The 27,868-nt window shown below is 38.7% G+C and overlaps 3 protein-coding genes across 7 annotated transcripts in view; 2 read left to right on the forward strand and 1 right to left on the reverse strand.

The window, feature by feature from the left end:
* The first annotated feature begins 4,873 nt into the window (after positions 1–4,873).
* On the forward strand, positions 4,874–7,250 carry LOC134226151 (uncharacterized). Of its 2 annotated transcripts, none has more exons than XM_062706739.1 (3): positions 4,874–4,997; positions 5,289–5,650; positions 5,901–7,250. In XM_062706739.1, the coding sequence occupies exons 1-3, from the start codon at positions 4,948–4,950 to the stop codon at positions 6,713–6,715; spliced, it is 1,227 nt and encodes a 408-aa protein (XP_062562723.1). In that variant the 5' UTR covers positions 4,874–4,947; the 3' UTR covers positions 6,716–7,250. The 2 variants fall into 2 exon arrangements, with proteins under 2 accessions (XP_062562723.1, XP_062562724.1); XM_062706740.1 differs by having other exon boundaries at positions 4,962–4,997; positions 5,067–5,650.
* Positions 7,251–9,190: 1,940 nt separating this feature from the next.
* LOC134226150 (periodic tryptophan protein 1 homolog) lies at positions 9,191–11,153 on the reverse strand. The gene is made up of 7 exons (XM_062706738.1): positions 11,105–11,153; positions 10,928–11,032; positions 10,654–10,870; positions 10,429–10,593; positions 10,089–10,371; positions 9,423–10,027; positions 9,191–9,359 (listed from the first exon to the last, which is right to left on the reverse strand). Exons 2-7 carry the CDS (start codon positions 11,021–11,023, stop codon positions 9,253–9,255), a joined length of 1,473 nt encoding a protein of 490 aa, XP_062562722.1. The 5' UTR covers positions 11,024–11,032; positions 11,105–11,153; the 3' UTR covers positions 9,191–9,252.
* Positions 11,154–22,383: 11,230 nt separating this feature from the next.
* Positions 22,384–27,868, forward strand: part of LOC134226160 (ras-related protein Rap-2a) — a 486,525-nt gene continuing 481,040 nt past the window's right edge. For 3 of the 4 annotated variants that reach the window (XM_062706750.1, XM_062706751.1, XM_062706752.1), the window contains exon 1: positions 22,446–23,153. The gene's annotated coding sequence lies outside the window, so the exon portion shown is untranslated. Of the gene's footprint in view, positions 23,154–27,868 lie in introns of all 4 variants that reach the window. The other variant, XM_062706753.1, reaches the window with a different exon arrangement.

Raw genomic sequence — 27,868 nt, forward strand, 5'->3', positions numbered from 1 at the left:
CAAGCACACACATTTTACGAAGGTCGAGAAAGGCACCATCACCGCTAGGTGGATTAATCTGGGTTTTTTTATGGATAGAAAGCTTATTACTTCTAGTTTTTTACTTACTTTTAGGTGAGATTCAAATAAATTGTTGTTTGAACTTAAAATGTTGCATTTTGTTTTCCTTAGAGTCTTCTTTACTCTTAAGCGATTTTTACCCATGCGCTTAAAACTCCGGTTTTAGAATCAACCGGAGTTGTAGAAATCGACTTTTAATAAGAAAGAAGCGCTCTAAAAGACTTCACAAGACCAAGGATTCAAGGATTCCATGCCACAGCTTTGCCTGTTTCCCAAAGTTATACTGATCTGATTCATATCTAATTACATTTACACACTAAGTATGTCATCTTAAATATTGAGTCGGATAACTTTTGAAAAAAATAAGACAGAATAGTGAAAGATACTTCTCGTTTTCTGTTAGACACACTGAAGACGTTTTATAGAAGAAAATTTAATACGTATTATGTAGTAAGCGTTAATAGAGAAAAATGCATAACATAAAGTTGATTTTGTCAAGCGGCGCAGCCAAAAATTTTGATAAGTTACGATAATATACGATATGGTTTAAGTTTAAATTTGTTTCGAAATTCCGCGGAATTCCGTTAAATTTCGTTAAAAGCTAGTTTTTTCTAGCGAAATTTTTGTAATTTTACGAAACGAAACGAAATCAAGAAATCAGATTTCACCATGCTAAAACTCCGCGAAATTCCGCGGAATTTCGTTTCGAACCAGCTGAAACGAAATTTTTCGAAATACCGCATATGCTTAAATACAATTCTAATCCAATCTAAATTTAGTCTAAATCTATGGCAAATCCAATTCAATCCAAATCCAATCTACATTCATTACAAATCCAATCCAAATTCAATTGTAGTGATAAACTTTGTCCTACTTAAAAATCACTTTAATAAAGAAACAAAAAAAAAAACAAAAAAAAATCCAAATTCAATTCAAATCCAATCCACATTTAATCCAAATCCAATCCAAACCAAATGTAGTCAAATTAAATCACTCATTTAAATATAATCTTTATCTAATCCAAATTTTATCTGAATCCAATCCAATTCGAAGCCAATTTAATCCGAATCCAATTGAAATCCATTTCAAATCCAATCCAAATGTAACGCAAATCCAGTCCGAATAAATTCCAATCAAAACCTAGCCAATTCCAAATAAATACTCATCCAGATCTAATCATAATGCAATCCAAATTTAATCCAATCCAGTTCAAATTCAACTTAATCAGAGTCCATTCCAAATCCAATCCAAACTTAATCGAAATCCAGTTCGAATCAAATCCAATCCAAATTCAACTCAAATTTTGTCCAAATCGAATCCAATCCAAATTCAAGTATAATTCAAATCCAATCTGAATCTAGCCAAATCCACTGAAATACTCTATCATATTTTATTTAAATCCAATCTTTATTTAATCGGAATCTATTGCAAATCCAATCCAAACCAAGTCTAATCTAAATTCAATACAAATCCTGTCCAAATCCAATCTAACACAAATCTTGCCTATTCAAATATTCTATCGAATTTTATCTGAATCTATTGCAAATCCAATCCAAGTCCAATGAAAATCCAGTCCAAATACAATCCAAATATCAAATCAAATCCAGATCCAATGGAATTCTCATCCCAATTCAATACAAATCCAATACCAATACAGTTCAAGTCCAATGAACATCTCTAAATCCGATGTCAATTCCAAAAACTAGATTCAAATTGAAAATCCATCTTTAAATATTGATTTGCTAGAGTATATTTTCTAATTCAGTATTAAAATTTAATCTTTTGTTAATGTTTTTTTTTGCAAAATTTTATCACCCGATCTACTCCACTGCCCTTCCGTCAGGGAGCCTACCGGGGACGCTAGCCATCTTTGTCTTTTTTTGTATTTGTTTTCATTGTGCATGCTCTCTTTTTATGCACTTTTCTGTCACCCGGCCAATTCAATCCAAATCCAAATTCAAATAAAAATAAAAATAGTACAAGAACAATTCAATTTCAATCCAAATCTAGCCAAATCCAATGAAATAATTAAAATCTAGCCATAGCCAATGAAATATGCTCCAAAATCTAATCCAATTTTAATCGAAATCTATTGCAAATCCAATGCAAATGTAATCTGTAACAGGGCTGACAATAGTCATCGTCATAGCACGAAATGACACAGTAGCGACGAGTTGCAGTGTCTTCATTGCTACTCTATACATCGTCAATGACGCGCACGACGTTTGCTTTCGTCGTGTAACCAAATCGTCATGACGAAATCAAAGAACGAAGCGGCAGCTTCAAGCGGCAGCTGCCATGCGAAGATTTTTACTAATCCTTTGTAATAATTGATTTGAAGCAACGTATGAAAGTGTTATGAATGTTATCGATACATTTATGTTACCAAAGTCCCTACTATTAGTTTATTTTAGACGCTGTTATGTTTTTAACCAGTCCGTCTATAATGACGTGCAATCAATTGTGTGAAGAAGTGACGACGAAAATCGTCATAACTTTTGGCTGCGCGACTATCGTCATGGTACGCATGCGGCGCGAAGAAAACGAATAGGTGTTGCGTCGTGCAATGTTATGACGAAGACTAAATTTCGTTCGCTTTCTTCATACGACGAGAATGACTATTGTCAGCCCTGATCTGTAACCATTAGAAATCCAATTCAAATCCAATCTTAATTCAATTACTCATTCATATATAATCTTTATTCCAATCCAAATTCAATCTGAATCAAAATCCAATCCAATTCTAATATAATCAGAATCCTATCCAAGTCCAATCCAAATTTAATCCAAAACTTTTCGTTTCGTCACTGAAACCATTCACACTTGTCTTCAGCGACTGCTTCCGCGATAAAGCATTTGCACATTTTATTCACTCATACATCTATATTGCTGTCAGAATGTGCATTTGACAATTAAATTTTCAGCTAAAAGCTCTATTGTTTGACACCGGTGCACTCACACAACCAATCGACATCAGTTGTCAAAAATCAGGAGTACCAACTTGACCACTATCTCCTTGTCGCCGAGTCTGGCGCTGAGTGCTCGGCGCGGAAACCCAAAGGTGGGAATAAAATTTTGGGGCTTATGCGCAATATATATAATATATATAGCGATTCCACGGGAAAAGAATAGAGTTGAAAAAAAAAGTTGTCCAATTTTGCTCAAAATCGCTTGGTACACTCAAATAAATCAAACGATATGTATGATGAATAAAATAATTAGACCCGTATTTTTTTATTTTTTTATTAGGGTGACCATGTTCGATATAGGGTTACCAGAAAAATCGCTATTTTTCGAAATTTTTTATTTTTAAAAAATCATAACTTTTGAACCACTGGATCGATTTGCAATATTTTTTTATGGATAGAAAGCTTATTACTTCTAGTTCTTACTAAAAATTTTGGTTTGGTGTATTGGTGTACTCAAATTTGCTAAAATGGTCAAAATATTCGTTTTTTAAGATTTTTTAAATGTTGGACCACAACGACTATATATTTTTATATTTTTTTATGAAAATTCAAATATTTTTACATAACATATCAAAAAATTAGAAATGTTCATCGAGCCGTTTTTGAGTTACATTTTTTTGAAAATTTCAAGTTTTCTGCCCATACACACATGGAATGAACGTTATTCTCCACTATTTCAAAAGTATGAAAATGTTATTGCGCTTTTTGCACTTTATAAGAGTTCTGCGAGATTTTTTTTCTCACAGTCATCTTTTTCTCACACACTGAGCCGAAATATCATCCTGAATGTGACTGAAAACTGTTTCACTCCTGCCCCACAACGATCATCATTCATATTGAAGATGATTCTCATTCGACTACCATTAATACCGAATGAAAAGTTTTTTCGACCTCATGGCATCAATCTTTTTAATCCGTTCTCCGTCATAAGCACAAATCGATTTCACAAATATCACGACAAGCTGCGCTCACAGGCGGAATATTTTCTTCAGATGCCTAAAAGTACCAGCGATATAGTCGAATGCTGCTGCTTGCAGTTAATATTTGTTAATGCAAGATTATTGGTGACTCTCCGATTCTGCAAAAATATAAAACCTACTAATAATATAAATCTTTGTAAAGACAATTTCTTACTTTATCTTACCAGCTTTTTCAACCAGGGCTACGGCTTTCTCTAAAATCGCGATTTTCCATTTTTCTAACGGACGAAATTGAGATGCCACCGAGGCTTGCGAACGAACGACTGAGCGAAGGCTAGTATACCAGTATTAGCCAGACCAGCATAACAAAAAGCATCAGAAAATCCTATAAAAAGTGGATTATTATCGTCATAGGGCATTGGGAATTTACTTTTCATTCGCTTGTAGAACGACATTCTGATGCAGTAGAACAACACTGGAATTATATGACAATACGTTCTGTAACCGAAATATAAACATCATAAAAGTTGATGATATTTATTCGATAGCTTGCCGATACTGCATTCATTCGTTTTATCATTTGAAAAAGGAAGGATGCTTTTTGAAAGTGCAGGGAAAGACAAATCATTCATTTAGATGATGATGTTTGGGTTAAGTGCACTCAATACACTCAAAAAAGTTTGATTTTCCGTGTATAATATTTGAGTGTGAGTGCCCAATCTGAAAACAAATAGACGTCAAATCATGGCGGGAATCGATTTAGTCTACACGCTTACATGTGACTAACGAGTAATGCGTTATAATTGGGTAAATTTCAGTAACAAAAATCGATCAACCCGAAATGAGAGTGAGTGTGAGAAAAAGAAGCGGGCAAATCACAATCTACACATAACTCTTCAAATTGGTGAAATCGGCAATTTTGGTCTCGTTTATTAGAAGAATTTACGAATCGCAATAGTTGAAAATAATTCAATCGGAATAGTCTGGTGTTGTTATTGATGACTTCATTCTCCAAAATCGGCAAAGCAATATGTCGTTTTTCAAAAAGGTTGGTTTTCAGCAATCCATACAATAGGTTATCTGCTTTGTTTATATGTTTTCAATATTTTTGATGCAGGTAATTCATTGTATTTTCTTTTTTGATTATGATTCATCTGTCTCCTTTTCCTTGTTCACTCTACCTAAATGATACCCAAAGGGACTATTTAAAGTGGTCTATAAGATAAAGTATATGTCAGTCAAGAAAATCAGTGAAATTGTCCAGTTGCCTTACTGAAGAAACGTTTAATACAATGAAGCACGAATGTTCAAATTGCCATGTTTGGAGTATTTGTTACAGGAAACTTACTCCTAAACTGTATGATTATGCAGCGGAAAGGAGAATAAAATTGGATAAAAGCTGTTCCTACATTTGTAATACCTGCTATTGCCGACTTTATTGCATTATCAAGAAAGGAAACGAGCCAGCAGCTCCAAGTGCAGTTAATATAGAATGTGAAAATCAAGAACTCACCGTTTCTGAACCATCGAAACTTGATGATCTCGCCGTTGCCGGACCATCAGGCACCAATAATTTCGCCGTGGCGGGACCATCTAGAGTGAACAATTTCGCCGCACCAGCAAACATCAATAATGGTGGTTTCGAAATAATCGATCCCAATGCCGCTGGATCATCGGAAATTGACGCTGTTCCTAGTGTTGGTAAGTAGAATAATCTCTTCTTTTTGTTCATTCAGACATCATGATCTGCTACGTTATACAAGTTGTACTCGATTATTCAGAAAATTGAAAAATATCAGTTTCGTATAATCTTACCTAATCCGACCTAGTAGCTCAATTTGTAGGGCAGTTGCCTATCATGCAACAAATAGAATAATCGAATACAATATGTATTACATTATATGAAGAAACATGCTCCTAACTAATAGTTATTTGTCCATCTTGTTTTCAGAATCTTTGTTTTCTTTGGAATCAACGAGTGCTGAATCAATTGGTAGCGCTGGTGCCCAGAAACCCGGAGACGGTCAGGAAATTCTTCAACAAATGAAGGCAAAATTTGATGAAATATCTGACAGAAACGATCGATATAGGATTCTAACTTCCCTTCCCAAATCCTGGACTGCATACAAAATGATGCAAGAATTCGGTGTTTCGCAACGAACTGCTCAACGTGCAAAGAAATTACAGATTGAAAAAGGTTTTATGAGCACACCGGAAACCAGAGTAAATATGTTGTCTTTGAGCGATGATACTCTAACTGTAGTTAGGGACTTTTATAATAGTGACGAGATAAGCAGAGCATGTCCTGGGAAAAGGGATTTCGTTATTGAAAATATGGCAGGAGAACTTTTATGTAACCTTCGTGAAATTTATTCAATTTTCAAAGAGCAATATTTTACTTTTAAAATTGGATTTTCAATGTTTTCCAGCAGCCGCCCAAAAAATTGTATTCTAGCTGGTTCAAGTGGAACGCCTACTGTCTGCGTATGCATTTATCATCAGAATGTTAAATTAATGTTTAAAACCCTTAAGGACAAGAAACTTATTCATAACCATTTAAAAACGTATCATGACTTGTTTTTTAAAATACTTTGTGAAAATCCTACAGAGAAATGTTGGTTGAAAACCTGTGATCATTGCCCGGGTACGCAGACACTAGAGAATGACCTGATGAATTCTCTTGAAAATGTCGATTCCTTAGAATTTAAACAATGGAAGCAAACAGATCGTTGTCATTTAAATTCAATGCGAATTATCTCCGCATAATTTTATTGCAGAGCAACAAGGAAACTACTTAAAACAACTTAAAATTAATTTGGAAGCAACTGATTGCATTATAATTGCTGACTTCTCTGAAAATTACTCTTTTGTTATTCAGGACGCTATACAAGGTTTTCATTGAGCAAACGCTCAATGCACAATCAATCCTTTTGTCATATATTATAAAGAAGAAGCACAAAATTTAAAGTTTACAAGCTTCATAGCAATCGCAGAATTTACTAAACATAACCATGTTGCCGTTCGGCTGTTTATAACAAATTGTGTGAATTTCATTAAAAAAAAACTACCTTACCTGAAAAATATCCATTTTTTTTCTGATGGATCAGGCAGTCAATACAAAAATAAGATGACTGCTTTCAATTTGTGCCACATGTACAAAGACTTCGGTCTTAAATCAGAGTGGAACTTTTTTGCCACTTGCCATGGAAAAGGGCCTTGTGACGCTTTAGGAGGTGTTCTAAAGCGAAACGCTTCAAAAGCAAGTTTACAAGGCCATCATATTACAACTGCGTACGAACTTTACTCTTGGGCTGTTTCTAAAGTAGATTCCAAAATGTATTACGAGGTTTCTCGGAAAAGATTACAATGCAATGGAAAAGAAAATAAAGAACCGTTATACTCGTGTAAAACAAATCTCTGGGACACAATCGTTTCATTACTTTAAGCCACAAAATGAAAATTACATTATCGTGAAACGGTTTTCGTTTTCAGATGAAGAAAAGTGTGTTAAATTGTAAGAATTTTGCTATGTAATATTTTTTTTGATGAATTATGAAAAATAAAAATAATCAAATTAAATGCTGAGTTTTAATTGAAGGTAATCAGAGAAAACCATTGCTTGTAGTCTAAAGCTTTGAGATTTGAGCTACCATTCCTCAATATAGCAGAGCTAAGATTCTCTCTGACTCGCAGACTCAGTAAAAACTAGAAGTATTAAGCTTTCTATCCATAAAAAAACATTGCAAATCGATATAGTGGTTCAAAAGTTTTTAAAATAAAAAAAAATTCGAGAGATAGCGATTTTTCTGGTAACCCTATATCGAACATGGTAACCCAAATAAAAAAAAAAAAAAAAATACGGGTCTAATTATTTTCGATGAAGAACATACCAAGCGATTTTGTGCAAAATTGGAAAACTTTTTTTTTCAACTCTATTCTTTTTCCGTGGAATCGCTGAACGTTCATTCCATGTGTGTATGGGCATAAAACTTGAAATTTTCAAAAAAATGTAACTCAAAAACGGCTCGATGAACATTTCTAATTTTTCGATATGTTATGTAAAAATATTTGAATTTTCATAAAAAAATATAAAAATATATAGTCGTTGTGGTCCAACATTTAAAAAATCTTAAGGATCCCTAGTCTAAACGTAGCATAAATGTCATAGAAGGAAAATCTAAAGACACTATATAAGCCATTTTATAGAGAGCTCAAATGACAGGAGACCAAATACTAATATTTACATTTTACAAGGAACATTTGCGAAAATGAAATGAAATGATGATGATGATGACGAAATGATGATGGTTTACATGCAAATTTACCAAAACAAAGACCGAGCCGTCCACTCAAAATTTCGATCAGCTGTTCGAATCTGTCTCATAAAATGGCTTATAGTGTCTTTAGGAAAATCGTCTCAGGGAAAATCCATACGATTTGACAGCTTCGTACCCAACATGTTCCGGACAGCAGAACAAAGGGAACCGAAGCGACATTCTTTATCTAGGGTAAAATGCCCAATAGTGGACCCCCTAGTAGTGAAATTTTGATATTCCTGGCAGAAGGAGTGGAAATTTTCAAAATATTAATTTTGCTTGATATCTGATATCAAGCTCTGCATCTCCTCTTCACGATACATACATAAAACACTCAAATACTCGACGTTTTTCTTTGAAATTAACATTGTAAAGTCGGACTAAATTTGCCCTATAGTAGACCCCCTGGGGGTCCATAATAGGAAATTGCTTCCCTATAGTCGACACTTCATTTGATTTTCATGTTTCGTTTCGGGACGTTCTTCTTCCCTTTTATGGACCCCCCAAAATATTCCTATAATGGACACTCTCGTGTTTATTTTTTATAGAATTGTAAAAAATCATCAAATTTTACTTTCCATAGCATTTTTAATGCATGTAATCAAATCATAGGACTGTAGGGTAGGTTCTCCCGATGGAATTTCATAGCAAAATGTTTCCATTGTGCTGTAATAATGAAAAAAATAGCTGGAGGGTCCACTATTGGTTGGGGGTCCACTATTGGACACTTTACCCTAGTAACTAAAATATCTTTTGTAGAATAACGCAAAATGAACTCCCCCAAGAAATTATGACGTTTGAGCGGGTCGCATAATGAACGCAAAATGGACTTTTGTTGCTTTTGCTCGAGAAGACGACCCGCTCAAATGTCAAAATCCATCGGGTGAGTGGATTTGATGAACTCCTGCACAGGTCTATAGCTGAATTTGCTGCGTATTTAACATTAATTTTATTGTACAAAAGTGTGCACCTTAAACTACCAAGCTTCTAAGCATCGTCCTCATCGTCATCCCCACTCATGGAAGCATCTTCCACGCCTTCTGTTGCCGGCCGCTCATAAGTTGGATCAAATCTCGACTTAAATACGTTCGTCACTAAAAGCAAAGATAATTCATTTTAAAAATCATGAGATTCAACCAACCTGTCCTATTACATACCAATATCGTTATCCAACAAATTCACAACGTTGAAGTTCTTCGTCTTCAAATCGCCACCCATTGCCAGAACGAACGGATTTTCCGGGCATTCGTCCAAACATTGGATCACCCCAATCTTCGGATTCTTCTTGTACGTTAATCGCGCGTCCTGATCGTCATAATCCCAAACCTTCAATGTCCCATCTGCTGACGCCGTGGCCAGCATTCCTCTCACCTTCGAGCTCAACACCAGACCGGTGATTTCCTTCTCGTGGACTTCCTTCGACCAAAGTGGGTGCTCATTGCGGATGTCCACGTAATGAATCCGGCCCTCGTTGGTGCTGGCCACGAAGTGGTACTCATTATGATGACTCCAGCAAACTCGTTCCACTTCTCCGCCCAGATTCCACGACTTATAGCTGGCGCTGTCGTTGTTTGTCGCTCGACAGTCGAAAACTTTGACCATGCCGTCGCAGCTTCCCGTCATCAGGGCTTCCGCTTTCGTCGGATGGAATGCTAGCGTTTGAACTTTCTCATCGAAGTCTCGGATGATGGTATGTGGAGTGCCGTCTTCCATATCCCACAGAATCACTGTCTGGTCCACCGAACCACTGGCTAGGATGTGTCTGAAAGCAAGTTAAAAATTTAACAGAATGTTCCTCGACAGAGTAGGATACTACAACTCACTCCAAATTGCGATTCCAGGAAAGATCCAACACCGCATCTGAGTGGCCCACCTTAGGTTTATTCTTTTTCCGACTTCCCTTCGATCCGAACTTGCAAACCGGTTCCAAAGAGTCTTGAATATCCAAATCCCACAAAGTAATGACCGGGTCCATGCATCCAATGGCACACAAATTGCCCGATTTGTCACTGCCCGGATCAAAGCTTAACCACTCAATACACAGCGGGGGGCTTGGGAGCAGAAAATCGTGATGAACGTAAAGACTTCCTTCCCCTTCGTTGAAAACTGGAAAACGAATGCGATGTCGATTATTTAATTAAAATGGTATTTTTCAGCACTTACTATAAACCTCCATCGAGGCAGTGTCGTTCTGAACATGTCCGACTAGAATGAGATTGTCCGTCGGTTTGATAATCTCATCTTCCGCATCCGAGTCATCCTCATCCTGGATATTTTCTTCCGGATCGACGACCGCCACAGAGCTCAGTCGCACCACGGGCTCACCGGCTAAAACGAAGGTTCAAATTATTACACCAATAGTAGAAACTAGGCACAACTCGAACTAACATTCCTGCTCGTAGCCATCAAAACCGAACTCATCCCCAGCAGCCTGCCCTAAACCAGCGCCAGTTGCCTCGGCCGTTTCGGCACGACCCGTCAGTCTGGCAGTACTTTCTTCGTTTTCCTCATCCTCGGAAGTGTCCATACCCTCGGCGCCATCCTCCTCCAAATCGTCTCGCGTGTCGTTAATTATCCGTGCCAGTTCGCCCGGCGTCAGTGTGACCTGGAACGAATTAATCGAAATAAATAAAATCTAATCTGGGAAGCAAAACGAATTTACCTTGTCCGGATTAGCTTTGGCGACGCCTCGTTTCACAAACAACAAACTCGGCACAAAGTTAACGTTCGGGACCTCATCCTCCTGATCGGACTCCATGGCTTTTCACTAATCGAATAAAAAATCGGATTTTGGAATAACTTCACGGAACAAAATCAAACTCACAAAATCAACACGCACGTGTTTTGCTTCCTCTACCGCACGGCACCAGAGTTTAAATTGTTTGAATGGAGTTGTAACAAACGTCAAAATGCAGTTTACAATGTTTACCGTTAGATTTCATTCATCGAGCGCTCGAGCGAGAACGACCGAACCGTTAGAAACGGTTGGATACGAACTGGGAGCGTTTGCGTTTCGAACCGTTTCGGTCGAATCATCACGGTGCGCAGTGAGAGCAGGGATGCCAGATGATATTTTCAAATATCTTCACAGTCGTTTAAAAATGTCTTCAAATGTCTTCAATATTAAAATTATGAATATTAGCGAAAAGTTTCAAAATCCAATAGGTCTGTAAATTCAATCAAGTCCTTATTTTACTGATGTGGAATAATGTTTATTTTTTAATACTTAAATTTTTAGAATTTTAGAGAATATTTTTTAAATGTAATTTAAATATTTTTTAAATATTTATATTTAATTTAAAATTTTCACGAGATAGTGTATAACGATTTTCGCTGGATTTTTTATTGAGTCTGGTTGAAATTCCACTGGCTATTTTTACTGAACTTGAAATTCTTACAAATTATTTTTAAAGAATATCCTGTACGCATTCAAAATTTACCATGAGATTTTTTGTAGGAACTTCTGGATAAATCCTTGATGGAGCTTCTTATTACTTATACTAATTTCTTCTGGATGGAGCTTCTAATAACTTCTAAAACTCCTGACGAAATTTCCGGAAGACTTCCTGTTGGAACATCCAAAGGATTTACGGAACTGAACTTACGCTACGGAACTTCCGGAGGAATTGCTGGAGGATTTTCAGGAGAAATTCTTGAAGAAACTTAAAAAGGAATTCTTGTAGGAACTTCAGAATACATTCCGGAGGGATTTTCTGGAGAAATTCCTGAAGGATTTTCTTGATGAATTTCTGAAGGATATGCCTTAAGAATTACTGAAGTATTTCCCGGTGTTCAGGAATTCCACCGGAAATTCCTTCAGTAATTCCTAAGAATATCCTTCAGAAATTCATCAAGAAAATCCTTCAGGAATTTCACCAGAAAATCCCTCTAGAATTTACCCCGAAGTTCTTGTTTAGAAACTTCTAAACAAACTTCCGGAGGAATTCTTGGAAGTAGTTCTGAATGAATTCTTAGAGGATCTTCTTGAGATATTGCTGCAGAAATTTCCGAAAGAAATTCTGGAGGAAATAACAGAGAAATTCCATAGTATACTTCCGGAGGCATTCTTGGAGAAGCTTTCGGCAACATTCTTGGAGAATCTTCCAGAATAATTCCTGGAGAAACTTCCGGAGGGATCCCTAAAGAAGCTTCCACGGGAATTCCTGGGGGAACTTTCGAAAGAATTTCTGGAAGAACTTCCGGAGGAATTCCTAAAAACAACTGCTGGAGGAGTTCGTGAAGGAACTACCGGAGGAATTGGGTCCTAAAGGCCTACCTCGTTTATGATTGCAAACGATAGTGCATCAGTCAAGAATACTTGTACCGTTGTTATAAAAATTCTGGTAAAATTCTAAATCAGTAAAAATAATATTTTTGTGTTTAAGATATTTTAAGGCAAATTTTGGGCTGTGCAACATTTCAGAACGAATGAACCATCAGCCCAAAACGTCAGCCCCATATATTAACTTTCTAAGTTTGAGTCAAGTGCCCTGCGGTGTTTTGCCAGTGCGTTTGAATCCGTACGTCAAACAAGACCGAAAATGTCAAGGAAGCATTTTTCATCAATTTTTCAATTTCAAATTAAACAATGTTCTTTTAAATTTTTGAGTCTAAAAAAAACTGACACGTTTAGAATGATTACCTTCATCGTTCCCTGAAAGAAAATCAAATATCGATTCTTCATTTTAGGACCCAATTATGGAGGATCTTCCGAAGGAATTCTTGGATATCCAGTTTTCCGCGAGCGGTAATGGCCGCCAGCTTGCTTGCGGTTCAGTCTCTGATTTGACGTGTCTGGAGGTCAACTGCACCCACCGCTCCGAGCATTTTGATCAATGTGTATATAAGAAGGCTTGAATTCACTGAATCAGCACCTTCTTATATGCAACATTGGTCAGAATGCTCGAAGCGGTGGGTGCAGTTGACCTCCAGACACGTCAAATCAGAGACTGAACCGCAAGCAAGCTGGCGGCCATTACCGCTCGCGGAAAACTGGATACTTTCGCTGGAATTCGTGGATGATCTTATGGAGGAGCTTTTAGAGGAAATTCCAAAAGAATTCCTGGAGGATTTTTTGGGGAAATCCCTGAAACTTCCGGAAAAATTCGTTGAGGAATTTTAGGAGAAATTTCAGAAAGAATACCAGAACGATCTATACCAGAAATATCTTTTTAACACCGAGTTTCCCGACGGATATTTAGAGGAATGTGGAATGATGGAATGAAAATGCCGAAAAGATCAGATGAATTCAGAAGGAATTTAGAAAAAAAATCAGCTCAACGGTTGAATAGATTAAATCTAGTCATAGAAGAATTCTGTCTTATGTTTGCTTTAATGGTCGAAATACCTTTTCACAGACACGCCAAAAACGACGCCGCCGTCATGAGGTCTAAAATGCATTACAGTTATCAATCGGCATGTGAATGTATTTTTATATTAAATATAAATTTTGAGATTCTAAGCCCGAGACAAACACTATTATAACTTATGTAATATTTATTAAGTTTACATATATAGGTAGCAGAATTTATCCAGCTTTTTACGCAGGATATACTATAAATTTTGAATCACCCCTTTTGACGTTCCATGCGTCCACTATATTTTTTATAAATTGAACAAAGTATGCTTTGTTACGTGGGAAAATATTGATTTCATGGAAACTAATGGAAACCAACGTCTGGAAAAATGTTTTCATATTTAAATAGGTAATCGCTTCTGATTCTGAATTTTGTTTTACATACCTATTTCCTTCTTTTTTAGCAAATTCAAGAGTTGTCCCGTTGACAGTTGAAGACATAATTTACACTACATCTATTGGCAGCCGGAGGAGCTTGGCGGAAATAAAATAGGATGCAATGAGTCGGATGAAAAAAGTCTTTTCATACAGTTGTGTTTGTTCTTGCCGATCTGCAGTCATTCTAGGGCCCTAGCAATATAATTTGGTGAATTTTCTTCTATAATTCTCTCGACAGTATTGACGAAAGCTCCAATAGACGAATCCAAGTAAAAATAAGAAGAAGACACACGACGGTGTTAACTTTGACAGATCCTACAGCACAGCATAGGGAGATCATTTTAAAATGCTTATAATAAATTCTAGACAAAATGTAATTAAAATCTGATTGATGTATGGAACGGAAAAAGTTCCGAACTGTATGATAGATACATTTTTGGAAAATATTCAAAAAATTGAGATAAGCTTCCAGATACGTAATTCAGAACTCTTTCCGTATCGCACAGCAATCAGATTTTAATTACAATTTGTCTAGAATTTATTATAAGCATTTTAGAATGATCTCCCTATGCTGTGCTGTAGGATCTGTCAAAGTTAACACCGTCGTGTGCCTTCTTCTTATTTTTACCATTTTTACTGGGATTCGTCTATAGTTTTAAACCGTTTGAAGTCAATTAGGAATTAATGCGGTTTTTGTTTTTGAAATAGGGCTCATAATTTACACCGATTTTTAGATGCTTGAAGGGTTCCTCCGATCGTTAAGAGCACGATGCGATGCCATGCCATGGGATGCGATGCCATGCCAGAAAAGAGACATAAGTTTCTCCATAACAAGTCCTTGATAGATGTTTTTGATTAGGACAAGCTCCGGCACCAACATTGACTTCTAAGCTGGTGGCGCACATGAGAAATCTCATCTGTCATCTTCTCGATATACACGAGGCTTTTAAGTACAAAAGCCATTATCAGCAAAACCCAAAACTCATGCCTGCAAACTACCAAACAGTTCCTAGAGAACTGAACATACGTATTTGACTTGTCAGCGCATACGACAAGGATAGGCACTCAATTATACTGCCGTTAATATTAAATTCCTAAGTGAAAGTATTGTCATTACAAATCATTTGTTTGGGAAAGAAATAATTCATATATAATGTGATTGGAAAGTAGAATGTCATATAGAATGATATGTGTTAAACAAGAAGTGAGGGACGAAGACACGAAGCTTATGAGAAACGGATTCATGCACGCTCCTGGGCTGCTGCCGTTCAATCCAGGTTCTATCCGCTACTGAATGACTGCTGCGCATAATGCCATTTACCTTGTGAGTGGTTTCGTTGCTTTTCCCATGGTATGTCGAATGCTGAATAAAGGTGTGTTTTGAATATTTTTGTTAAACCATGAATCTTGCCAACTGAAATATAGATTCAAAATTATTTATAGGTTTGAAAAGACACAATTTACCGTGATTAAAGCATTGTGAAAAATATTGACATGTTTCTATACAAATTTCAAGTGAAGGCTACTACGATGCTTTATAGAAATCTGTACACAGCATATGTCATGTATGAATCACCCCTCTAATATTTTATGGCTAGCGTAAAAAGCTGGATAAGTAATAAAATTGTATTTTCTATTCGCTGGCTTATTGATTTTGAAGACAAATAAGTATACAAGTCTTCACATATTTTGAAAAGTCTTCAAAATGTCTTCACAAAATAAATGTCTTCACAGAGATTCGAATGTCTTCAAATCTGGCATCTCTGAGTGAGAGTGGTTGTTTTGTGAATAGGTCATTGCGCGCGGCAAACCTAACCTCAATATTTTGACAGGTACTGGTCCTGTTGTTTACGTTTCGGACTTAGAATTTTGTTTATTCAAATTAAATCATCATATTGCACGATGTTGAAGACATTCTGTACATTCCGCATTCAAATATTGGTAATTATCGATAAGTTTAGGTAATTATCGATCAGAAAATCCAAAGAATCATAGAAGAATCTCAAAATTAAAAAACAAGTCGTCTGTAAACAACAGGACCAGTACCTGTCAAAAGTCGTGCGTGACGTCACTGTGCAATGGAGTATAAAAATAGTCCACATTCAATTTAGAGCATCATTACCGGGTGCGATTATTTTGATCTATAATTTGATAATTTCTTTGATCATTTTTTAATTTCAATTTTGATTAAAATTTTGATCAATCTATCGGCAATCAATTTGGTTGCTGTATTGGGCACCGGTGACGTTCATTAAATAGAAGCGCTCTTACCGCGCTACTAAATTTGGTCACCTGTCAGTTGCGCTACTGGTGCGCGTTTAGTAGCGACCGGTAAAGTGTCAAGTAATGATGCTGCGCCAATGAGCTAGACTTTACTAAGGTGGCGCAGATCAGCACTGCGTGCCACTAGTTGTCTCTTTTGTTCTCCCGCTGTTCATATGCAACGCAAATGGTGACGTCACTATTTGCGTTGCATAAGAAAAACGGGAGTATAAAAGAGAAAACTAGAGGCACGCAAGGCTGATCTGCGCCAACTGAGTAACACGGACAAACAGACGTAACACTAGAGAAAATACTATCGACCATGACTTTAACGACCAATTTGAATTTGATTGATTGAGCATGTCACATCTAGAGGCGCTAGCGTCGGAATCCTTAGAGTTTGACATTTCGCTCTAGCGCCTTCTGGTGACAATGTCATACGAAACATTGTTTCGTGTAACATGCTCGCAAGTTGGTGGTAGAGGAGTTAAGTGATGGATTTTTCAGAAAAATGTTCATGCTGTTACGTCTGTTTGTCTGTGTTAGTAAAGTCTAGTCCCTTGTTACTGCGCTGCCAAACGGCTTATACTCACCACCGGTAATCTTGCCCATTGCAGTTAAATGACTTGCAGTTATCGAACGTCTACTGTATAACAATTGAAAAAAAATTGATCGAGAAAATGATCGATTTTTTATTGCGAGAAGATAGCAAAATTTGAACGAGAGTCCGACGGTCGACCGTCGGAAAACTGTTCCGCGAACGTCAAATCACTTGATGAACGAAAAATAATGTTGGTTGATTTTTTCGATGTGAATGTTGATTATTGAAATCAAAGAAAATATCTTTAAACGAGAGTTACTTGCCGCTATATATTTTAAATAAGTTTCATGGTACATTATGCATTTTTGAAACATTTTAGACGAATATCCTTGATATCAAGGAATATCAACACTTCAAGACAAAATTTGTTGGTTTGCGTGGGAGAGCTATCAGATTCGTCAAATCGTCGCTTGAATCTTTGTTTACAAAAGCAGATAAGTCGTTTTGAAAATTTTGTCTTGACTTTTCGCACAGTGCATGTCATTTGAAGTTTCCGACACTCAGTCTTCTTCTTTGCTTCGAAAAATTAGAAGTTTTCTCTGTTCTCGCAATATAGTAACATAACTTCCCGCGGGATATTATAACATTATAACATAACTTTTATCCGCGGATAAAAGTGTACCATAGGCTCAACAGTGTAAACCAGAGGGGGGACAACGGATTTTTTTTCATATGGAGTTTGGCAAGTATGACAGTACCCTTTTTTTTTGGCGCATAAATTTATACTCCAATGTCAAAATGCTCATATACTATTATAAATTGTGTTGGTATTTGCAAAAATTTGTATTGTTTACCGTTTTTTCAAGAGAGAGTGGTGTCGAAAGCACATATTAAATTAAAGATCGCAACGAACAAAAATACACTAAATCCGTAAATATGTAGTGTTTTCACATTATTCCTTACGCGAAATATGCAGATAAATAATTATGTTGGTAGAAGAAACTCTGTGCTGAGCAGAAACAGTTGTTTCTTGCATTATCCAAACTTTGTGCGTTTCAGAACATTCTCACTCACTGCAGTGTTTATTTTTCATAGACTACGGTTTGGTATTAGTGCCGTCGGCATTCGCTCGATTGGTGGCAACGAAAATTTGACAGCTTAGCACCCGCCTGGTGTAAACAATTGAATTACCATATGCTCTACGGTATACAATTGAGATTCTCACGTCCGAATGTGTGAGTGGCGATAAAAGGAAAACAAACACTCCTAGATGGTGCAACTCAGCAAAGATTGGGTAAAAATGAGTATATTTCCATATATTTTTTGACTCTTTTGAAATCATTGTGATGACCCGATCATTTTTGAGGTTATGAGCAGAAGGAAAACAAACATGTTTTTACACATGACGAATTGAACATTAGTGTGCGAGCGCTAAACGTCACTCATCTCTATAGGATATATTGTTTCTTGATGGTTGTCCATATTGTATCAACACCGTGGATATAATATATCAACAGTGTTCTCTAATGTAACAATATTTCCAATTGTTTTTAGAACATGTTAGTGCATAAATTTCAATTATTGATAACTTGATAACTGCCTACGGGCACGGAGGCGGATGCAGCGAGCACGCACGGAAGAGAAGCGTGTTGAACGACGGATGGCATTCGTGGCTGCTAGAGCCACACTGAAGACTGAGATCAAGCAAAAAAGCCTGCTTCGAGGGCCTGTGTCAAAGTGCTAACGCGAATCCATGGGGTGACTCCTACAGGGTTGTAATAGCCAAGACACGTGGGGCGATGGCCCCTACCGAGATGCTGGAGAGGATCATCACGGGGCTCTTCCCACGTCATGACCCAAGTCCCTGGCCTCACCTTGTGGAGCTGCCAGAGACCAGAATGGCCGACGAGGGAAGAGTAACCGTGGCGGAACTTGCGGATATTGTACAGTTCCTTAGTGTAGGTAAGGCGCCAGGCGCCTGGCCATCAAAGGCTCCCGAAATGTTTAGATCTGTCATGCAGAGATGCCTGGACGAGGGAGTCTTCCCTGAAGCATGGATAAGGAAGAGCTTGATCCTATTGCCAAAGGCGGGAAAACCACCGGGGGATCCGTCGGCATATAGATCAATATGCCTGCTTGATACGGCGGGCAAGGTGCTCGAGAAGATCAGCCTCAACAGGTTATTGATACGCACGGAGGGTGCGGATGGTTTACCGAGTAACCAGTTTGGATTCCGAAAGGGTAAGTCGACCGTAGACGCTATCTTGTCGGTTACCAAATCCGCGCAGATAGCTAACCAGCGTGAGAGGAGGGGAGTTCACTATTGTGCAGTAGTGACTCTCGACGTGAGGAATGCATTCAATAGTGCCAGTTGGGCAGCTATTGCAGATGCGCTCCTGCGTTTTTGAATCCCCGAGTACCTGTACAAGATTCTTGGAAGCTACTTCCAGAATCGAGTACACTAGATTCTGTTTTTACACGATTTACATTTTCTCAATTTTTCACTCGTCCTAAATTTTCTAACGCATATTAATTATCATATGATTTTTCTTTGATTTATTCTGGATTTTTTGAAACATGTTTCGAAGATTTTAGGAGGTAAATTGAAGTCACACGATCAAAAATACGAGCGAAAAAAAATCGTGTAAAAACAAAAACCTGTGTACTGGTATACGACGCGGAGGCGGGTCGGAAGTGCGTTGACATAACCTTAGGGATTCTGCAAGGTTCCATACTGGGTTCGGTGCTATGGAACGTCATGTACGACGGTGTCTTAAGGTTGATGTTTCCGGTGGGCGTGGAAATCGTCGGCTTCGCTGTCGATATTACGCTGGAGGACTACGGCGAATCGACCGAAGAGGTGGAGTTGACTGCAGCCCACTTGATCGCAATTGTGGAGGAGTGGATGAGTTCCAGGAAGTTAGAACTGGCTCACCACAAGACTGAGGTGGTTGTTGTTAACAACCGAAAGTTGGAGCAACAAGCGGTGATAAGGGCAGGCAACTGCGCGGTCACCTCTGAACGCTCCATCAAACTCTTGGGGGTTATGATCGACGATAAGCTCACCTTTGGTAGCCACGTCAATTACGCCTGCAAGCGTGCCTCCACAGCTATAGTGGCATTGTCCTGGATGATGTCCAATAGATCTGCGGTTTATGCCAGCAAGCGCAAGCTTCTGGCTAGTGTCGCTCTGTCCATACTGAGGTATGGGGGGCCAGCTTGGGGCACGGCCCTGCGTATTAACTGCTATAGAACGAAGTTAGAAAGTACGTATAGGCTCATGTGCCTAAGAGTTGCGAGCGCGTACTGTACCGTGTCGCACGATGCAGTTTGCGTCATCACCGGTTGATGCCTATGGACACCGTTATCGGTGAAGACATAGAGTGCTTCGAAATGCGCGGCACGAGAGTCATCCGTAGGACTGTCAGGTTGGCCTCAATGGTCAAATAGCAACGTGCGTTGGACAGTTCCACTAAAGGTAGATGGACACTTAGGTTGAACCGGAGATAGGTACGTGGGTCAAGAGGTCCCATGGGGAAATAACTTTCTACCTGACCCAGGTCCTTACAGGCCATGGTTGCTTCAGACAGTATCTACACCGGTTCGGATACTCGGCCACGCCCGATGTCTGTTGAGCAGATTCCCCCTCCATTGCTTAGGAAGAAAAAAAAACACACACATACATACGCACATACAGACATCACCTCAGTTCTTCGAGCTAAGTCGATTTGTATATAACACTATGAGTCTCCGGGGCTCCTATCAAAAGTTCGTTTTTTTAGTGTAAATGTTGTACGTGAAAGGCGAAACCAAGGAATATTAGTAGGGTGGTTCAAAAAACGACCCAACTCCACCACGCTCACTCGATTCCTTCTCATGCTTCGAGTGTCCTGCTGAAGTATCATCAGAACCTGTTTCATGATGGGCAGAAACTTTTAGTTTCTTCTGTACGAGACAAGTACTGGCCGATAAATGTTCGTAACCTAGCTCGGAAGATAATCCACAGTTGCGTTCGCTGTTTCCGTGTCAAGCCGAAAGTTCACGAGCAGTTGATGGCGGATCTTCCTGCGGAGAGAGTTACACCATACAGTCCTTTCCAACGCGTCGACATAGCTCTGTGTGGTCCTGGTCCGTTCCTGGTCAAGTACCCCCAGTGGGAAGCTCGTCCGGTGAAGTGCTTTGTCGTCGTCTGTGTTTGTCTAGTCACCAAAGCCGTTCATTTAGAGTTAGTGGCTGACCAATCGTCACAAGCTTTTTTGTCATCCCTTCAGCGATTCCCGTCTCAACGTGGGAAACCAGCAAACATCATTTGCGACAACGGCAGAAACTTCGTAGGAGCAAACTGGGAATTAGGTGAGTTGCGCAAGCTTTTCATCAATCACCAGCTCCAAGATAACGTGGTCCGTGAATCTTTAAACGACGGAATTCATACCAGCGCGCTCCCCAAATGTCGGTGGACTGTGGAAGTGTGCAGTGAAATCGTTCAAAACGCTGCTTAAGAGAACGATAGGAACAAGAAGCTTGTTGTACGGCGAGTTCCAGATACTCCACACGCAACTCGAAGCAGTTCTGAATTCGCGACCACTGACATCAGTCAGCGATGATCCCAGCGACTACGAAGTGTTAACGCCAGGACATTTCCATACCAATCCAAGTGCCGCCAGACATACTCCATTGATCATGATTTGTGAAATCATGAATCGCAAGGGTTGGATCTGAAACATTCATTTTCCCAGCAGCTACGAAACCAACTACTTTGCTTTTCGCCACCGCTGTAATAGATATTGTATACTCGAATAATTTGAAAGCCGGAATAGGGGACTAGCAAAGTTGGATTTTTCTTGCAATCCGTACGATAAACCTAACTTCGCTAGTGGCGCGCTCGTCTAATTAGGGCCTAATTAGACTAGCGCACTACTAGCGAAGTTAGGTTTAACGTACGGATTGCGAGAAAAATCCAACTTCGATAGTCCCTCATTTCGGTTTTCAACTTGACTAGCGATATTTGAATGTAGTATGGGTCGTAGGATCCACGGCTCTGAATTCACGTTCGCCGGATCTAGGTCGTCGGATTTCTTAGACAGCGGCCCCGTTCACTTCCACCTTCAGCAGTTCACGATCCAGAAGGCAGCCTCGTCCAGATTCATTTAGGATCCTGATATTCCAGGTACCGAGTTTCCAATCATGGTGTTTATTTCGTAGACAGAAAAAAAACTAATTGGTCAATTTTCTAGACTGTTGACTTCTCACATACTTTTACAATTTTGACATTAGAATTTTCTCTTTTCGATCACCCCTAACCAATCGCTATCAATCTCGCTCTGGCTCCATCCGGACGCTAACGCTACCCTCACGAAGCACGCAGCCAATCGTCATCGTCATCTTTCCTCGTCGTCGGCCCACAACCCGACGGCGATCGCAAAAATCTCAACAAACCCGAGAACAAAACAACCCACACAAATCATCGTGTTGCAATCAATGGACACTGTCCGCTCACCACCACTGTGGCCAAGCACCATTCATCTAAACTAACACATCCGCCCTTTTATGGCAGTGTTAGTGCGATGGATGGATGGAACACTGAACCCCGAAGTAGCGATGCATAGCAGGCCGTGGTCTGCGAGTCTCTCGCTGCCGTAGTCGTTGTTAGTGCGAGTTTTGCCGTCGTCGGTGCTGTTTGTGCAGGCAGTGTTGTGGTTCGTCTGGAGTTTGTCGTCATAACCGGACTTTTTTTTTATATATATTTCTGACGTTTCGGAATAGAAGAATTTCCTCCTGTTTGGTGCACGGGCTGTGTGCGTTTTTATGCTGTCGCAATTTGGGATTTTTGGTGCATATCAATCGTCGACTCGGAAGCGAAGATTTCTTGGGAACGGTGGCGAAACTGCAATCGCAGAGTGCGTTTCACGAAGCAGTGAAGAAAAAAGAATTGTTCTTCTGGTGGGCTGCTGCGATCACAGTGAGTGAGTGAAGCAAGTGAGGATTTTGGAAGAAGAAACAGTGAATGAAGATTGTTGGTTAGGATTTCGGAACACTTTGGTTCCTTTGTTTTGGTTTCGAAAGAGAGTGACCCCTTCATCGGCGTTGGAAGCATTAATAGATTTTGATGATTAGTGGTGCAGAATTTTGTGGATGAAAAGCACTTACTGTCGGTAATTGATAGTAAGAGAGAATGTGAAACGTTTCCTGGAAAAGAAGCAAGCAGAAGAAAAATTACATGAAGCTACGAGACAAGGGAATCCTGACCGCCGCATACGAACAGCCCGGAGAGCGAGAAACTGAGATTACACTGCTTCAAGCAATCGTTCAAGGCAGAAAAGAGACAGCCGTGCACGCATCCTTGTTCCAGAAGTAAGTTTTGCACAGCATTTGCCCTCATCTCAATCCGTGCGCCGTATCAACATATCACACGAATGGTTGTCAGTGTAACAAACCTTTGCAATACTGAAGTCCATATTTTTCCAAATATGTTCACATCCAGCTGTTGCTTTCTCACTCTGATCAATCGCTGAGCGCATATCGACAGCCAGGCAGGGAGTGAACAGCGAGAATCCATCACACATACTAAACAATTACAAATCCCTTCCTCAAGGCCTCCACAAAGTGGGTATTTACTGGAAAGTTTTCGAATACATGAAATTAGTGAATCAGCATAAATTGCCCGACAGTAATCGTGTCAGCAATTAAAAATTACTTTCTTCTCTGACAAATTGTCGGCGGAACGTCATCGTCATCATCATCATCATCACGGACTACCACCGATGACGAACGACGACGAAATCTAAGACGACTAAGTTTTTTCCCGACCCGACGATGTCAACACCAATACACGCAGATCTGCAACACCCCGAGTGCCGTGAAATAAATATATGATTAATTATGTCTGTAGAAAGTCCGGGCAATAACTGCGAGAACGCAGTTCTTAACTCAATCAACCAGCCCGTCCCGAACGGGAAGAACCATAATACTCACCGAATTCGTGATTCGCATCTTCAATCAGCAGTAGTGCATTGATGTTGGTGCGATGACACACTCGGCAGCAGTCTCGGTTGGTACTACGGTGACAGACCGTGGAGATTGCTTCCGAATGCGTGAATGTGTGTGCGTAGTTGTTCGACACCAAAAGAAAAACAACTAAAACAACCCATTACGAAAAGGAAACTACATGTCGTCATCGGAACGCACAGCGAAGATTCGTCAAATGCATTATGATTTGATATGGGAGAACTTGTGATCGTGCGCTAGCGATGGGCAGCTGTTGATGAAATGGATGTGGCAGAATTTGAAACCTAGAAGAGAACTGATGGCAATAATGGAGCAGTAATAGATGCGGGCTAATGGAAACTATCGCTTGTGGTCCACGATATAAAAAATAAGGACAACAGCCTCTCTAGTTGAGTTATGCGAAGCCGATGCGGGTCGTCGGCAATTTGTTATAACAGCTTACAACACACATAATAATAACCATTTTGAAGCCTGAAACCGTGAATGTCCACTATCTAAGTATTCAGATGAAAATGTGCAATTATTAATATTACAGATATGATTAATAAGAAAAGCTGGATTCATATTAAAGAAAATCTTGCAATGCTGTTAACATAAAAGAGGAATTAAACCGAGTCAAGTTAATTGCTGACCAATGATCCATGACAAATTGTTCCAGTATCTGCCTTATTAAATATTGATGGAACTTGCATACTATAGCTTTTTTGAATGGAAAGCTGTATATCCAACCTAACAGAGGAATGATTATTGAGGATTTCAATTCATAATTCAATTCCATCGCCGCTCCTGTAAGATGCGTTTGGGGCTTCACAGTTCAATATTTCAAAATATTGACGGAGATTTTTGTTTTCAATTTGTTGAACCTCTCGGCAAATAAAGTTTTTAAGCGTTTCTTCGCAGCGCTAAATAACAGATCAGCTGGTATAATGACTACCGTTTCTGCTTTACTAGCAGCAAGTTACGTATTCATTTCAAGGTCAGTTGTAAATGATACTTTTCATCTTCAGGGTTACTATTGTGACAACTGCAAAGAGACTGCATAGAAATGCTGAAAATAACCCCGAGTAAATTTCCGTGAGAGTTTGGAAGAATATTCCGAGGAAAAACTAAAGAATTTAAGTGCATATCCCGGAAAACTTATTGAGCAAATTCCGAACAATTTTTCATTAGAATTTTTAAGAATTATCCCTGCAAATTTGGATCAAGTTTTTGGTTAATCTCTGAAAAAATTCCTATGGAAATTCCGAAGAATTTCTCGTAGAAGATCTCTGTCATTTGGCCCAACAACTAGCTGAAATGGAAATCCGTCGGAAAATGTTGTTCGGCCGAAGTGTTCCTTTGGTCGCCACCATTTTGACCTAATGATCGTTTCGGCCAAAGCGAATTCGGCTGGATGACTCAGCTTGATGATTTAATTTGCCAAATGGCTCTCCATCAAATGACTTTCGATCAAACAACCCTTCCTCTTTTTAAGCATTTCTACGTGGCATTTCCAAATAATTTTTAATGGGCGTGAAATTTGAAAAATTCTGGTAGAAACTCTAAAAATTTTTAGTGAAAATTACGAAAAATTTCCAATGGAAAATCCTGGGTAAATTCTATAAACAAAATCTTAAAAAATTCCGAAAATAATGTCTTGCAAATCCTGAACAATGTCTTGTTAAAATAGAAATAATTTCTTATTAAAATCCACAACTGATATTGAAATCTAATAATTTCCGAAAGTTTTAACCTGGAAAATCTGCATAATTTCTAGTGACAGTTCTAAACATTTTCATTTGGAAATTCCGAACTGTTGTCCCTGGGAATTCCAAAGAGATTCCCCATGAAATTATAACTCTTTCAGGACGGCAGAGATTTAACGTACAGTGATGAGGTTTTCACTAAATCCTGCCAAAACTAATATAGATTTAGCTAAAAAAAAAGCGTTGAAGTATTATTTTTTCGGATGTTCTAGGTCATCTAAACTATTCTGGAGCACATATCCTCGAATGTATCAGAAATATGTCCAGAAACAAAATGTCCTAAGCTGAGATATATGTCCAAACATATTGATGTGATCATATAAGACATGAATTGGTCAAGTTTTGAATAACCGTAAATTATTTTTGAGTTTTCAGAACGTTGAGGAGCTCAGAGCATGCGATCTACCCGATCAACCGAGCACTGAACGTTGTATTCGTTGTACACCCCAGCATGTTTTCTACAAGCTACAACAGGCCTTTTTGGTTCTTCAAAACATCCTGAAGTTCAAAACGATCTACTCGACCAACAAAGTCCTGAACGATGTATCCGTTGCATCGTTCAGAATACGCGATTTACCCGATCAACAATTACTTTTACAAGCTTCTATAGGCGTGTTTGGTTGTTCAAAACGTCCTGGAATGCGAACATGTGATATAGTAACCCGATCAACCAAGTCCTGTATCATATATCCGTTCATCACTAAACATCCCAGCAGTTCCACCGAGCTGATAGGATTTCACTTAATACTTTTGCAAGCTACTGTGGACTATGGACTTGTAGAAAAATGGACTAATGATGCCATCCAAAAATATTATCACGGTTACTCTGATAGTCCTTTTGAGCAATTTTACAAAAACTTCTGTTTCACATTACTATATCGAGTGTACTATCTTGAGGGTCGACTTTATTATAGGTCCTTTTTGGTTCTTCAAAACGTCCTGGACAGTACTGGAAAAGGTCGTGATCGTCATAAGACAGAGGCTATTTCAGGCAGGGGGGGAGCAAGCCTGTCATCCACGAACAAATCAAGCCTACCTAAGATGTATTATCCGGGCCTCGCCGCTTGGGAAAGGCGGGCCAGTCTGGGCCACCCCGCTTGGCAAGTGTAACATTTTTCGAACTGGAATCTTGTAGGATATTGGTTAACCTACACTACTGCTGACTAACGAAAAAAATGTGGGATTGTTTATTTACATTTGCTTCATACTACATGCAGAGGAGGCGCGATGCACCGCATATTACCCCCCTGATTTCAGGCGACCAAATGAAAGAATTGTGGGTTCTTTGATCAATTTCGCATGGAAGACAGTCATGAAAGGATGTTGTACATGGTTGTACTTTATTTTAAAATTGAAATTTCTAATTTATTTTAATAGAAACATGCGATGAACAGTGACTAGTCGATAAACTATTCATATTTCTTTAATGCACCGAGTTGAAAGTGACGATAAACACAATAATAAAGCAGATATGGACAGACACTTTCATGCCCTGTCACGGCAAAAACATTTTTTTTAAATTTTTGTAGCATGTCATTTATTCTTCGCGTTTCTATATTGTGTCGCCAGCACTAAATTGTATTCCGACTTCCGACGTTTTACTTCCGAACTTACTTCCGACATCATGAACGTCAGAACAAAATTTGAATTTGCTACAAACACACGGTCGGAAGAGCGCTCGGAAGTGTGGTAATCGACTTCCGAATTTTAATTTGGTGCCAGCGACGTTGTCAGCGACAAAACAAGCTCGATTTTGTGACAGATAACACCGTGCAGTGCTGCACATTTATTTTATTTATCCGTGTGAATCTCGTCGGAAGTGAGCCTTGCTGCCAGTTCATCAACGTCATATAAACAGTTTTGGTCTAAATGCACAATATATATTATATAAAAGGGGATATATTAAAAGGGGCAGATATGTAAACATCGCGTGACATCTCTCATTGAAAATGAGAAATTGCAGTACTGGTCCTGGGAGCTCAGATCATTTGACCTATCCAATGATCTAACTTAAGATATGTTAGATATAGGCCGACCAGATTATTTCGGTGAAATAACGCGCTTGCAAAACGAGACATGTTAAAAAACCTTGTGATAGAATTCAAGAGCTGTGGAAATTGCGAAATTTATGGGCTTAATTTTATTTTTTCTTGTAAGAAATTAGAAATATTTTAGAGGGAATTATTCACCATCATAATTTTGTATTCTAAGTTAGTTGTGGGAAAATACTAAACTACAAATATTTCACTCTTTAATGGGAAGCAGACATATAAAAAAATGGGAATTTAAAAAAAAATATTTTAATCTACTCTTACA

This window comes from Armigeres subalbatus, chromosome 3 (assembly GCF_024139115.2).
Source record: "Armigeres subalbatus isolate Guangzhou_Male chromosome 3, GZ_Asu_2, whole genome shotgun sequence".
Classification (NCBI taxonomy): domain Eukaryota; kingdom Metazoa; phylum Arthropoda; class Insecta; order Diptera; family Culicidae; genus Armigeres; species Armigeres subalbatus.

Coding starts and splice junctions, on each gene's coding strand:
- LOC134226151 (XM_062706739.1), top strand. CDS start 4,948: ATGACTTCATTCTCCAAAATCGGCAAAGCAATATGTCGTTTTTCAAAA. Junction 4,998..5,288: donor ATATGTCGTTTTTCAAAAAG/GTTGGTTTTCAG, acceptor TATTTGTTACAG/GAAACTTACTCCTAAACTGT. Junction 5,651..5,900: donor TGACGCTGTTCCTAGTGTTG/GTAAGTAGAATA, acceptor TCTTGTTTTCAG/AATCTTTGTTTTCTTTGGAA.
- LOC134226150 (XM_062706738.1), bottom strand. CDS start 11,023: ATGGAGTCCGATCAGGAGGATGAGGTCCCGAACGTTAACTTTGTGCCG. Junction 10,871..10,927: donor CCAAAGCTAATCCGGACAAG/GTAAATTCGTTT, acceptor AATTCGTTCCAG/GTCACACTGACGCCGGGCGA. Junction 10,372..10,428: donor TGCCTCGATGGAGGTTTATA/GTAAGTGCTGAA, acceptor TTCGTTTTCCAG/TTTTCAACGAAGGGGAAGGA.